Here is a 14,294-nt window from a genome sequence, read left to right as displayed (position 1 = left end):
TAAGGCCTCCTCGGAAGCCCTATGGTAGGCGGAAAATAAGCCAAACAAGTGATATTGTCTTAAGGATCTCATGCAGCCGGTCGACTTTCCGACCCGTAAACGTAGGTGTATGTATAATAATCAGGGGCCACACTTGTATTGCGCTTTTTCACATACTGTAGACAAACAGGTTTTCGATTTATTGTAAAAAGGAGTATTTGCGCATTATCAATAACATAGTTTTCGTTTGTTTGTTTGTTTACTTATATATACCAGAGTTCCCTAGTGTCATTAATTTTAATATGGGGTTTCCTCATCCAATAGTGTGGTTCGCGTGTGTTCGCGTGTGTGTGTGTGTGAGTGTATGTCGTCCCAAGGGAGTAAAGGTTGTGTATGTATTTAAATATTTTCTTGGCTGTAACATGCTTTCGTAAGACTCCTAGCATTCATCTTGAACACGCAAAAAATTTCCATTTATGATTCTCTATCCTTTCCCCCACTCTCCCTCCCCGTATCCGTGTATTCAACGCTATGATAATAGGCATAAAATCAGTGGTGTATGGGGTTGTTGAGCCGTCGCAAAGGATACTGATAACGTATCACATTGAGTAGCAGGAGTTGAGGCTGACGTGTTTACACAAACTAACTCGGTATGGTTTTGTGCGCGTTTTGCTTTCATATCTATGTATGTATATATAATATATGTATATGCTCAAGATTCTTGTCTGTCCATTCAGATTCACATTCCGCTAAGTAGTAGTAATACCTTATAAATGGGATCTTCTCATCAAAACACTCTAGCATTCGAGCTTTTGCCGGCTTGCCGCACGCAACGACTGTATGTTTCACTAGACATTGCAAACATCTAATTAGCAGCATTAATTGCCCCACCCTTCAACCCCAACCCCAAACCATTCGCAGCGAGATTCTGTAAGAGCCGATACAGATTTGGATCGGATCGAACAGTCGGTTGCATATCGATCCGTGAGAAATAATCTGAACTGAACAGATGGTAGACTGGAACCGTATTCTCCGAATGTGGTGTGTGTTGCCGAACGTTGACAGTTGCAGGATCCGCTAGCGCATCTAACATCCAGTCATCCCATGGTGTGGGGTGCAGTGGCAAGCTTCTAAGCAATACCCGGCTTATGTGATCCGTGTGTGTTCCATCATAAGATTACTTAGTAATAAATGGAGATAAATTGTACCACAGTAATAGGCAGAACTTCTATTAGGGGTTTACGTACGCAAGAGTGGAGTGTATCATTTTAACAACTGCTATAGCTTTTTTCCTACTCTTCCCGCACCACGATGGGGTTCGGTTCGATCTTTCCTATTAAACTCTATGTTCAATTACTGTTCCTTGATCAACGATTCTCTCATATAGCAAACTCGCTCCCCGCACGCCACTCATTCTCCCTTTCTCTATACTGTTTCGTTAGCATCACTATCATCTACATTTTGATCATCATTTCGCTATTATATACCCTTTCTGTTGGAATTTTAAAACGTACAGGCGGCTGGCTTGCGAGGGGGAACGTGTGTATTTGTTTTTGAAGCTTACGTTTCGTGTATGATGCATGCATGAATAAAATACAATCCAACTATATTATTCCACTAACCATGATTAATGCAGTTGACAGACTGTGCCCCGCATCCTACGCGACCGTGTTTCGAGTGGTGGTGAAAATAAAAAAAAACTTAACACATAAACATCTTTGGCGTTCTTCTTTAACGGTACTGTAACGGTTCGTGGTATCGATCTTCAGAAAAGCCCCCACTGTAGGGGCAGCAACGGAAAGTAAGCAGAATGGGTTGTTGGGTAAGGATCTTTTTGGAATGCTCCTTAAAGGTAGAGGTAAAATATTGGCAATCTTCATGGCTGTTCGTGGAATGTGTACGTCGAAAAGCAGAAAGTGTTACTCGATTGTGATAAACACAAAATAATTTAAATAAAATGTTTGCCTTAATGTACACGTTTTAAAATCATTACCGTATAAAATTATAATACTTATAAAATTTGCACTGTTTGTGTTTGAGTTGTTCGGTTCCATTTGATTCTACTTTGCGAGAATTGCACCGCTCCAAGTCCACTGTTCGGACCATTCGTCAAATGATAAAAAAGTGTGAGCTAAACACCGTATTAAGAAAGCTTAAAAAGTAACATAAAAAACCTAAATGATTAAAATTAAAATAGTATCTTGCAACAGCCCAACTGATACCGGTGCGTTCCAAAAGAATCCGCCACCGATTTTCATCCATGTTCAAACGTTCGTTTTGTTGGCTATGCTTGTAGAAGCAATTTGGGGACAAAAGGTGTTACTTTTTTGATTTTTTCAACAGCAACGGTAGTCCGGTTTTGGTCTTGTGCTTCGACACCAGTATGGTTGCGGTTTTGCTGGTGGATTGCATCTCAGACGGACCGTTTACCTCGTCGCGGGTAGCGCTGGCTGTTTCGTCTTGACAAATCATCGACAGCTTGATGCGATTATCGTCGCCATGATCGATATTAGCAGCAGCAGTAGCAGTGGGGGAGGAGGAAGGAATATTGTACAACGTTCCGGTCGTTTTTATCGTTGCCCCCACTGTCGTCGGTCCCAGCTTCACTGCAGATGGGTTACTTATTTTAGTGCTGATTAAAACAATTGTGGACCCTCCTGTTCTGGTTCCACCGGTCAGCGCCGTACCACTAATACTGCTGTGGGACAGGTGCTTGTCCGGTGAAACTGATCCTTTCGCTGCCATGTTTGCTGCAGGAAGTTCGTTGGTTACCTCTTGCTTTCCCGTTGGTGGTATCTTATTAATGTTGGTACGGTAGTTGAAAATACTATTAGTTGTAGCTACACTTTTACCTGGAAGAGATGCATCCTTCATGCTCCCCGGATTACAACAACCGCCTTCGACCAACGGCGAGAAAGGAGATTCTGCGGTCGAGCTATTACCGCTAATGGCCACCGATGTTGCTTTTGGCACACTCATATCTCAAGTAGATTTGTGCTGGGCCTGAATCAGCTTCTCCATCTCCTTGTGTATACCGCTTAGTTCAGTGATTTGTGCATTGAACTGGCTGCACAGATTAGTCATCTGTTTTAACTGTGAAAAGGCGGAAAGGAAACTCAATGTTACAACAAGTCTTATATGGAGGCACTCATTCCCGAAATACGTACCGTAGGATCGTTTTGCTTATCTTTGAGCGTCTTGTTCGCTGCCTTTAGTTCCATTTCCTGATTCATGAGTTCGGCTTCCAGCCCCTCAATCCGGGACTTTAGCGACACAATCTCACGTCGCAGCTCTTCTGTTAGCTCGTTCGAAGCTATACCGGCAGCATTCGTACCTCCGCCGGCCGCAGGCACAACTCCACCCTTGCCTGCTTCCAGGTCCTGGTAGCGTAATTTCAATCTTTGATTTTCTTCCTTGTACGAGTGCAGTTGCCGCTTCCACTCGTCTACATTTGCCGTTGATTCCTATGGGACCAAAAGATGCATTTGGTTGCGATTAAGAATATGTTTTGCTACGGTAGCAAATATTCCCGATACGAACCTGCAACGCGCTCGTTAATCGTAGGTTGTTACTCTTCAGTGTTGCCAACTCGATCTCCCATTTTTTAGCATTGGCAGAGCTGTATAGAGACAAACGAAACGACATTGACCAGTTAGTAAGTATGTGTTCATCCATGGTCCGTTTTTCGTTCCACAGCAGGCATTACGCCACGTTTGTTACCTTTGTGCTAGGGCAAGCTTCAATCTTTCGTTCTCGTATTTTAGTTGCTGTTCCGATGTTGAAGTTACCGTGCCATCATTCGATGCGGAATTGTTAATTGACAATTGCTTCAGTTCATTGTTCAGATTGTTAGCATTCGTCTCAGTGATATTGTTATGCGATGGACTGTCCGTTTTACAGCTCTGTTGAAAGATTCGTGAGGCGGAAGACAAGAAAGAAAGTCAGATAATGATCGCCCTTCAACTACCTCGAATCTTAGCACTAATTTGCGCCACATACCGTTGAAATGCTACTTGCCGGTGCCAGCGGTGGTTCCAAGTTTCCGGATTCGAAAATATCGCCACTGTTGGCCGATGCACGGGCCGTAATAGGCGATGCGTTGGCCGATGCAGCAGCAGAATTGCCGTTGGCCGACGCTTTGTTTAGCGCATCCTTCGTGGCTTCCTTCACTTCTTGAAACTTTACGATGAACTGCAAAAGAATGTTAAACGACTCTCTTTAGATAACTTTGTTTGGATCCTCTATCCAAGCCCGTCCAATGTTTACCATTCGATTCCACTTACCTTACCAAGCTCGGCTTCCGAGGCAAAGCCGAGCCCGTAAACTGTATTGGCACGTACATCACTCCATTGGCCAAACTTTTGGGACGTTTGGGTAAAGGTCATGTTCGGAGTAATAGTTGAATTGATAACAGCCTGTTACAAATAATGAGGAAGCGCATAGTTAGTGCCCTAGTTACACGCAAATGGGGAATCAACGTTGACAGACTTGCTGCCCACAGCCTACCTTGCTCCCTTCGACACTGATAATTCGGTAGAGATTGCGAGAGGAATCGTAGAAAAAGCTAACAGCGATGGCCTTCGAGCTTGCTGTTATCCATGTGCGTTTGGTTTTGGGATCTATGTGGAACACATGAGCGTTGCAAGTGAAAATTGGTTGCTCCCTGCAAAATTTTTAAAGAACCACTGTAAACAAAGCCACACACGGCGGCGGAACGCGACTCCGCTCGTTCAGCTCGTTCCCAGCCAATTTCGTTCTTTTTTCTTTGCTCTATCGTTTGCCCCTCATTTGTGGGTGGTGTACAGAATCCGTGTTCTGTATCACCGGGGATCGTTCGCATCTCATGATAGCCCATCGTCAGAGACGCGCACTTTGGCGAATGCTGTGCAGCCTTTTCCGAGTGAATTTCGACGCTCTACTTACCCCATTGTGCGCGACGTTTTCCTATAACAGTTTTAACATTAAGAGAGTTGATCTAAAACACCAACCCGAAGGTAAATTTGTCGATATCGAGTCGCAGCACGGGCCACCAACAATTTTTTTCTCTTTCACTGATCCCAATTGAGCGACGGCAAGGTTTGTTTATAGTGTTGGCTGGGCGCCATGTTGGATTTGTGTTTGACAATTGCTGGATGATTGCTCGTGCACGAACGGACCGTTAAGCACGCTTTGGCCGTTGCTTTTCGTTATCGTTACATGTATTCACAATTTTCTTGGTGAGCAACTTATTTTATAGTTAACAAAATTTAGATAAAATACTGCGAAAAAAATGAGATTTTATTACAGGTTTTATAGAACAATCGCGAAGTGCGTAAAGACCATTCTGTTTCACACGCAGCTTGTAAAATGTATGCAGCTATTCAACGTCTCGTAATGCTAGAAGTAAAACAACACGTTATGATTATTTATAATATAATTAAAACAAAACCAAACACAGGTAATCACTTGATGTGGAGGGAGTATCGGTCAGAAGTTTGAAGAGAGCCGGCAACCTCTCTCACCTAGTACCACATGGCCCTAAATCATCATTGGCTGCGTTCTTAGGCTGCATCCGTGAGATCAGCGTTGCACGCAAATTCAAATAATTTTGTGCGCAAGTTTGGGGGGATTTATCCTGCGCACCTGCCACAGCGAGAATTGTAGCGTTATTCAGCATAATTTAAGTGGTAGTCCAAACATTTGAATCCTTTTTTTAATATATTTCTTTCCAATAATTTACCCGTACCTCGATAGTAAGTTTTGCAGATTTTATCTTGGTCTGGAAATGTAAGCAACAGGCTCCGCGCTATTATTTTACCGTCATTTTTTTCATGAAGAACGGCTTGACCGTATCGCTATTTTATCGTCCCTTATTGAACATAAAATTAATTACAGATATACAAACACTAAAAATGCTGGTGGGGTGCACATCCAATAGATGTGTTACGTTTATACAAAACCACAATACGATCTGTTTTGGAGTATGGAAATATATGTTTTCACTGGGCACCCAAAACGCATCTAATAACATTGGAAAGAATTCAGTATCGAAGCTTGAGGATCGCTATGGGCAGCATGAAATTAACTCATAACATGTCCTTGGAAGTGATGTCTGGAGTGATGCCCCTAAAAATAAGATTTTGGATCTTTCGCTCCGCCTTCTTATTCGTTTCGTCGTATCCAACCCTTTGATAATCGAAAATTTCAAATCCCTGCTAGAGCTACAATCCAAAAGCAAAATCATGAATGTAAATCATGATTTTGTTTCACCACAGGCACCACACCCTAGCGCGATAACATATTCAAATCGTGTCGTGCTCCCAGGGACCTACAGTTCAATTTTAAGTGTCGATTCCTCGATGACGGAGGAAATTAGGACTGTCCGGGATAGTCTTCGCTGGATAGTAATTCCCAGTACTTTTGTGTACAAGTACGGTCATTTAAATAGTAATATACAATACTTCACTGATGGTTCGTCATCACAGCATGGCACAGGTTTCGGGGTGTACAGCACAACCACAGAAGTTTTTCATAAATTGAGGCAACCGTGTACAATTTATATTGCTGAGCTAGCAGCAATATTCCTAGCGCTACTGCTCATTAGTGCCAGACCACCAGATGAGTACTTTATCTTCACTGACAGTCTTAGTGCTGTTGAAGCACTCAAAACGGTTAGGTCTGTGAAGAGTTCAGACTATTTTGTGCAACAAATTATTGAAGTCCTAAGCTCCCTGTTTAACAAGGCGTTTTGCATTTCGCTTATATGGATTCCGTCTCATGCTGGTATAGATGGTAATGAGAAGGTGGATGAATTGGAAAAGAAGACGCTTATGAAACAGACTTCCACGAGTACGCCCGCTCTCCACAGCTGTTCTGTCTGTTGGCAGAATTTGTGGGACGCGGACGATCTTGGTAGATTTCTCTACTGGATATCTCCAAAAGTATCCCTACGGCTCTGGTTTAGCGGACTCACTGAGGGTAGAGCGTTCATACGTATGATGTCAAGACTCATTTCTAATCATTATGCGCTGGACGCTCACATTCAGCGTATAAACCAGGCCACAACGAAAGCGTGCTGTTGCAGTGTACGATATCACGACATAGACCACCTTCTATGGTCGCGCAACGAATTTAACCAACCCGGGTCAAATCTGTTGATGCATTTCAACGAGAGAAAGGTATCCCAATCAGAGACATTTTGGCAACAAAAGACCTGCAATACATGAAGTGCATTTTCAGATTTGCAAGAGAGCACTTTTTAAACCTCTTAGTGTTTCCCTTCCCCTTAGTCATCCCAGTAGTATGTTTTGTATTTCTGTATATTAGTGGATTCATGTAGGTAGTGAACATGTAAAAAACAAGTTGAGCGAATTCAAGAACGACAGCAACAACCAACGAACGAAGCAAACCAACAGAACTCTACACAGCAAGGACGAAAGCTACAAGCAACGACGCTATACGACCACTTACGGATGATGCAGCAACAACAAGATGGAGCTGCGTCCCAACACTTCAACCGGGTATGTCCGGGAAAAGGAACGACAATACGGAACGACCGTAAAAACGAAAATAAGTAAATAAAATAAGAAAACCAAAACCCACATTTCATGCTCTCTGCATAAAATTTTCGTTCACCCGAAGAAACCCCCGTGCCTAGTTTTATGGACCGCAGTGTAACCAATCATGAAACTCCCAACAGTGTTTTATATGAATTAAGCGAAGGGAACAAAAAAAAAAACGCTCACAAAACCACTGCTGGGCATGAATGAAATTAACGCACCGTATTTGACGTCGCTTGTCCACAGCCCTGCGCTTGCGCAGTAATGCGCTTCACAGCACAGTGGATGGGAAGCTTGTTTGAAGACACATATCCATCAATAGAACTCCAAAAGGTGCACAGCAACGTACGGAAAATAGGGCCAGCTCCTTGCAGGCAGCTGCGTTGTGTAAATCGTCAAACATACGGTGCTGCGAAAAGCCATGCACCACACATCTTCCGAAAGCTCCGAAACCATCGGTGTGCTGATGTGTTTGTAAAAGCGTGTAGGTTTGTGAAAGAATGCCGTACATGCATTGCAGTGTTCCGGATTGAGCGGAAAGCTGATAACAAAACCGTACACCATTAACACACCACAGGTCGATAGGTAAGTTCCGCAGCAGTGCCATCGTACGAGCTCCCGCTGGGTAAAGCAGCCCGCACAAATGGAGCCCACTTTCGGTTGACTAGACGTGCTAGCTTGCCATACGCCACAACCAGTGTTGTCTGTTTAGTGTTTTTTTGTTTTTTGTTGGTTTTGCTGTTCCCATTGTGCAGTGTGTATATGGACCTTTGAATTCCTTCACAGCCGTTCCATTCCATCGCCCGGACGTCCCACCGGAAGCGGTGGGTGCAAGCAAAAATGACCTTTCGCAGCATTCGCGTGTCCTACATTACAATATGGAACATTTTCCTGGTGCTACCGATCGTCACATCCGACAATGACTACATCTCAGGTAAGCAGCAGACTCCAAAATGATGTTTTTTTTTGTCGAGCATTTTGCCCGCGACGGCAAGAGTCGCCTTTAAAAAGTAACCACAAAAAAAAGCTTCATCGATCGATATAAAGTCAAACAGCGAGCTCTACGAAGCGAACAAAGCAGTTCGCAGTATGGTAGTGCTTGTATGTTTGTGATTTAAAAATTAAACTTGTTGCTTCCCGGTTATCAGTGCTTGGTATATTTAAAAAAAAATCATCATCTGATACGCTGCGTATTGTTTCAATCGTACAGTATAACATCTTACGAAGCGATTAATATTTAATTTATAACGCAAAGCTGCTGCTTCTTGTGAGGAGTTTTTCTGAACAACTTTAGAGATGGTATAATATAAGATATTTATTTTTAATTTTGCTTTTGTGGACGGACGCTGAAAACGAAACACATTTACATCCATTCACAAAATACTTGGAACCAAAATTTCATCGGCCCTCTTCTTCTCCGCAGGCTACCATCGTCGTTTACACCCGATGAACCCAGTTTCATGGACAGTGAAAGGCAAGTTTAAATGTTCCCCTTTCCTTCCTCATCCACTTCATAAGTACACTTAAACCGTTTATTTTGGTCACCGTAGATGGCCACGATACGCGGGACAGTCTGGTGAAAACGATCAACATCTTCATCGAGGAGCAGGCCCGCCGCCGCCTTATGGATCATCTGCAGCGATTGCAGGCCGCTGGAAGCAAAACTATCCCGGCGCCGTCGTACCTCGGTGCTGGCGAGGTATCGGAAGAGTATCGCCCGACGTACACGTACCAGCTGCCGCTCACCAATCAGATCGATTCGGATGAATCGATCCCGTTTGCAGTAGGCCCGAGCGATCCTCGCTTCTACGACCAAAATCCCGGGCTGGCGCGTGACACCAATCCAGACGGACTCGGTAATGGTGAGGCTGGCGATGGATCCTTCCTTTACGACAGTTCCGAGCTGCGGGGCGGTGTGTCGGATGACGAACGGGTCGCGTCCGCGGCCATCGAACAGAAACCCATCAAAGACTATCGCCACCCACCGCCACCACCTCCGATTCGCCCAAAGATAGGCAAGGGTATACACAACCGAAATCAGGCCAGCAATGGAACACCGCTGACGATTCCCGCTAGTGAAACCGATCGCACCAGTTCGAACGGTGTCGTACAGCAACCGATCGAGATCGGCACCGGGCTGGGCATGTATCTGATTGCACTGATAGCCGGTATCAGTGCCGCCATTACGGTTGCCCTGATCTCCATCGGGTTCGGTTGGTACACGTAAGTGTTGGTCGATCCTGCCATGGGTGAGAATGAATAAGGCCGAGTCTTAATGTCTCCAATTTACCACTTTCGGGCTTTAGACTGCACAAGAGGACCAAAGCGGCCGCTGACGTCGAATATCCGGCGTACGGTGTGACGGGACCAAACAGGGATTCGACGGCAGGCACTGCCGCTTCTGCGGGCGATCGCAAGCTCGCCCAGAATGCGCAGATGTACCACTACCAGCATCAGAAGCAGCAGATAATCGCCATGGAAAACACGACCCGCAGTGCGCCCCATTCGGAACAGCCGAGCGATGACGAGAATGAGGAAGGGGACTACACCGTGTACGAGTGTCCTGGGTTGGCTCCGGTAAGCGAGTCTGTTCTTGACCTATCTATTTTATGACCAAATCAATCAAAAATCAAATCAAAATACGTTTCAAGCCCTACGTTTGATTATTATCAGACTGATAGATTAGCCTAGTACTACTCCGATCACTCTGTCTAATCAATCAATCTGCAACCTCCAAGTTCGCATGATTAAAATATCGCGTGCTTAAATCACTTGCCCATTACAGACCGGTGAAATGGAAGTGAAGAACCCGCTCTTCTTGGAAGACGGCCACATCAGCGGAATCACCCTGCAGACATCGATCAGCGGCGAAGGACCTGCCATCGGAGTGGTATATTTGGAAAAGACAGTTCAACCGCAGGCTCACAACAATATCAAAAAATCGGTAAGCACTTGGGTTGCCTCATGTTAATGCCGCAGAAAACGTATCTCATGCTGCCAATTACGCTTTCTTTCCAGGGAGAATAAGCCTAACTGAGCGAGCGAGCGCTTTCGAACTGGAACTCACTGCAACCCCTCCCGTTCGTTGCCATATCCGGTGGTACCTTACCTTTTCTATCGATGTTTTACGCCTAGTCCTTAGTCGAAGCATCTGTAGCTTTGCCATTGTCTCCCTGTCCATTTAAGGCCTAACGCTTATAAAAAAAACTGCGATTAATCTACTCAATAATTTTCCCTCCCGTGTTGGAGATTTTAACAATAACTTACCCACTCCATCCATCTACCCCCGTTCCCGGACCTCACCTTCCCGGAAGCTTTCCGTTTTCCATCTATCACATTTTAACAAACAGTCCTCTGTGCATACAATTATAGGACTGCTACTCCCGATCTTTTTGGGGATCGAACATCCGTTGTTTGATCATGTCAAACAGAACGAACAAAATGTGTTACTTGAAGAATGTTTGCTACAGGCTATAAAAAGAGAGAGAGAGAGGAGTAGGAGAAGAAGGAGGAGGAGAGAGAAAGAGAGATGGTTAATATATACATTACGATGATAAAATACTAAACTTCTATATTTATACACATACAGAGACAGACACACACACAGACACAAAGCGCGTATACATATGCATATATCAATGTTAATAAATTGTATCAAACCAGAGATTTTTATTCTTGCCTAAGCGCTGTGCAATTTTAAAACGAAAGCCAGGCCAACGTACGAAATTCAGAAGCAAGTGGTACAAAACCGAAGAGGCTATAGTCAAATAATCGAGTCGAGATGGTAAAGGATAAGTAAAACAGAGGGCCCGGAATAAGACAATTAGTAACTGTATGATAGCAAACACAATGAACAATTGTAGTGAACAAAAAAAGAAAAAAAAGAAACAATCTTTACTACTTGAGATGCTACGAGGAAGGCACAAGGAACTGGGGACGACAATTTTCCCGAGCATGAGTTGATGAGTACTCGGAGGCTCGCATACTAACCCCCGAACGTGAAAGGTCAAACAATTTAAATATATTTGTAATGAACGTCTAATAACCGGTCATATAATGAACGGAGCAGCTGTGCTATAGAAAACAAAGAAAACGTTCCCCCCCCTCCTCCGCCCCCATTCCACATTGATAAGCTGTGAACAAACAAACCAAACTAAACCAAACCAAAAGCATTTACACACTGGATAAGGACAATGAAACACAATCAGCGCTGGAGTCTGCTGGAGAGAAAATTTCTTCCTGTTTGGTAGTTTTTTGTTCTGGAAGTTGCAAAACCGATCACCGATCAGCAAATACAGGTGCAACACCGTAGTGGATAAAACTTGTGTACTGCAAGCAAATTGTGTGGATGAAATAAATACCTAGCGTCAGATGTGCATACCAAATATCCTGTGTTCATTACTTTATTATCACATCCGTTTCCACTTTCTATATCCGTTTCCACTGATACCACTGATTTCTATAGCGTTTTTTCTTCTCTGTAAAAAACGTTTTGAAAATTTTATTCTTTTGTAAGTAAGGAAATTTAAACTAATTAAGTAAAACATTATTTTTCCTTAATTGAATCTGAAATTTTGTAATTATTACTTTTACAAGTTTCATATTTGTTAACACTAAAAACACCGTGGCACGTTTCTCTATCGGTCTCTCCAATTTCTTGGCTTCGCCAGCGACATAGATATCGTTGGCAAGACGGCAGCGAAGGTGTGTCTGACCCGACTGAAACGTGAAGCAGCAAGAGTTGGACTGACGATCAATGCGACGAAGACGAAATACCTGCTTGCCGGAGGCTCTGATATCGTGATAGAGCCCGAGTAGGAAGCAGCGTGTTAGTCGACGGCGACAACCTCGAGGTGGTAGAGGAGTTCTGCCATCTTGGGACTGTCGTTTCTTCAGATAACGATGTCAGCAGCGAAATCTGGAGACGCATTGTGATCTCGATCTTGTGATCTTCACCGTCTGGTGAGATCCAGAAGACTTCGAGACCGCACGAAATGTGAGATCTTTCGCACACTGATTCGCCCGGTGATCCTTTATGGCCACGAGTCTTGGACCATCCGAGCGGAGGATGTAAACGCTGTAGGCGTTCGAGCAACTTCTGAGCTATACGGCGAACCAGACATTCTGACGGTGGCGAAGACTGGCAGGATACGATGGCTGGGGCATGTTATGAGGATGCCGGACTCATGCCCGCCAAGAAGGTATTCGTCAGCGATGGGATTCGGCACGGATGGGAAGCTGCAGCCAGGAATCGAGTTTCCTGGAAATCTATTGTTGACCGGGCCATGTCACGACGACGTGCGCTTTAAAAGAGTAGACCAACATGATGATGATGATGAACACTTAAAAGCATTTTTTTTCTGAAATTGGTCTGCATCTGAACTGCTGAAATCATCAGAACTGTCTTTATTCTTCGTTGGAACTACAAACTAGAAAGGTCTTGATGGCCTGCTATACCTGGCTTTCCTGGACTTGATTTTACCCCCTTATTAGCAGGATAGTCGCGTACACGCAGGCGGCGGCCTTGTCTGTCTGTTTAGCACTGTGAAGATTCTTGCTGCTGTCGCCTTTGGCCACCGGAGCCTATTACTACTCTTCGGTCTTCCATTTCTGCCTTGCTGTGACTTGATTTTACCCGCAGCAAAGTAATTAGCCCGATGCAACGGGAGGCGGTTTGGATGGGATTTGAACCGCGGGCCTGCCGTGTGAAGACCGGAAGCGCCATAATCGACTCAACCACCCGATCACCACAAAGAACTACTATTAGGAGCCTATTATAAACACTATGTTATTGTATTTTTGGTAACACAGTATGGTGTCCTTGTTGTGCGTTGAATATTTTACCATACGTTTCAATCCAAGCACTGGCCAGAATAGCTTATCATCAATTAAGTGCTGTTCTCATAAGAATAAGCCTGACGATCAATTTAATGCTGTTCTGAAAGCATTAAGCATGTTCTGAAATTAAGTTATTATGTAGAACAACGGCTTTTTTGGACGGTAGTTGGTTTTAATTCATCAGGTGTGTGGAATACACTTTAAGCTATTGAGGTCACGGCATACAGGGCATATGGTTTTAAATTCAGTTGCCATATTCAATTCCGAACTCTACAAAGAGGATCTTAGATTGTGAGGATCTCGTGCATCACAATCGTGGAATAGTATCGAAGGTCCAACGAAGCTGGGCTCTCTTATCGAACATTATTGTATAAAGAAGAGAAGAAAAGGTTATCACAGTGGCACTTCAATGTCACCAATAATTATTCAATCTTTTATCTATTTTGATTCTTTCTTAGGATCTGATCGTTAACCTGCTTTTTGATTTTAATCTGCATTTGAAATTTGAAAAGCAGCTAATTTTTTATTCATAAAGAACGGCCTGGCCGTATTGCTTAAAAGCAGCTCATTCAAATACATAATTTTTTTTTACATATATGCGTTGAATTATGAAAATGGTAAAAAATAGGACCTTCTTGATGGGCCAAACAAGATTCTTATTAATTATGGAATAAAAATTCAATTATGTCTAAGAGAGTCTCAAGTTGGCCCATGTAAGTCCATTTTGAACAAAATTTAAGTATCTCAATGCTTCCCAAAACATTTTCTACAGCAAAGAAAAATAAAATTAAATCATTTTTTTATACTTATCCAGGTTCTTACCCAGAATCTGGCCATTACCCTGAAAATTCACTTTGACGACTACGCCATTACCTATTATTAGGGCTATTAGATTGCCCGTCCATTTTACTAACCTTGCAGTGGAATTTGAGGCCGTAT

At 43.6% G+C, this 14,294-nt stretch overlaps 2 protein-coding genes across 2 annotated transcripts; one reads left to right on the top strand and one right to left on the bottom strand.

Moving 5' to 3' along the window:
* Positions 1-224: 224 nt before the first annotated feature.
* On the bottom strand, positions 225-5,061 carry LOC118511194 (homer protein homolog 2-like). Its single transcript, XM_036053966.1, has 8 exons — positions 4,903-5,061; positions 4,486-4,642; positions 4,263-4,394; positions 3,979-4,170; positions 3,700-3,881; positions 3,520-3,598; positions 3,147-3,443; positions 225-3,072 (listed from the first exon to the last, which is right to left on the bottom strand). Exons 1-8 carry the CDS (start codon positions 4,905-4,907, stop codon positions 2,962-2,964), a joined length of 1,155 nt encoding a protein of 384 aa, XP_035909859.1. The 5' UTR covers positions 4,908-5,061; the 3' UTR covers positions 225-2,961.
* A 2,695-nt stretch (positions 5,062-7,756) lies between these two features.
* On the top strand, positions 7,757-11,902 carry LOC118511193. Its single transcript, XM_036053965.1, has 7 exons — positions 7,757-8,102; positions 8,304-8,451; positions 8,941-8,991; positions 9,068-9,740; positions 9,824-10,094; positions 10,303-10,461; positions 10,536-11,902. Exons 2-7 carry the CDS (start codon positions 8,358-8,360, stop codon positions 10,542-10,544), a joined length of 1,257 nt encoding a protein of 418 aa, XP_035909858.1. The 5' UTR covers positions 7,757-8,102; positions 8,304-8,357; the 3' UTR covers positions 10,545-11,902.
* The last annotated feature ends 2,392 nt before the right edge of the window (positions 11,903-14,294 follow it).

This window comes from Anopheles stephensi, chromosome 3, assembly GCF_013141755.1.
Source record: "Anopheles stephensi strain Indian chromosome 3, UCI_ANSTEP_V1.0, whole genome shotgun sequence".
NCBI lineage: Eukaryota > Metazoa > Arthropoda > Insecta > Diptera > Culicidae > Anopheles > Anopheles stephensi.
The sequence above is the reverse complement of the archived record's forward strand: the minus strand, read 5'-3'. Positions and strand labels throughout refer to the sequence as shown.

Coding starts and splice junctions, on each gene's coding strand:
- LOC118511194 (XM_036053966.1), bottom strand. Junction 3,599..3,699: donor AAGCTTGCCCTAGCACAAAG/GTAACAAACGTG, acceptor GTCTCTATACAG/CTCTGCCAATGCTAAAAAAT. Junction 3,073..3,146: donor ATAAGCAAAACGATCCTACG/GTACGTATTTCG, acceptor GCCTTTTCACAG/TTAAAACAGATGACTAATCT.
- LOC118511193 (XM_036053965.1), top strand. CDS start 8,358: ATGACCTTTCGCAGCATTCGCGTGTCCTACATTACAATATGGAACATT. Junction 8,992..9,067: donor AGTTTCATGGACAGTGAAAG/GCAAGTTTAAAT, acceptor TGGTCACCGTAG/ATGGCCACGATACGCGGGAC. Junction 10,095..10,302: donor AGTGTCCTGGGTTGGCTCCG/GTAAGCGAGTCT, acceptor TGCCCATTACAG/ACCGGTGAAATGGAAGTGAA.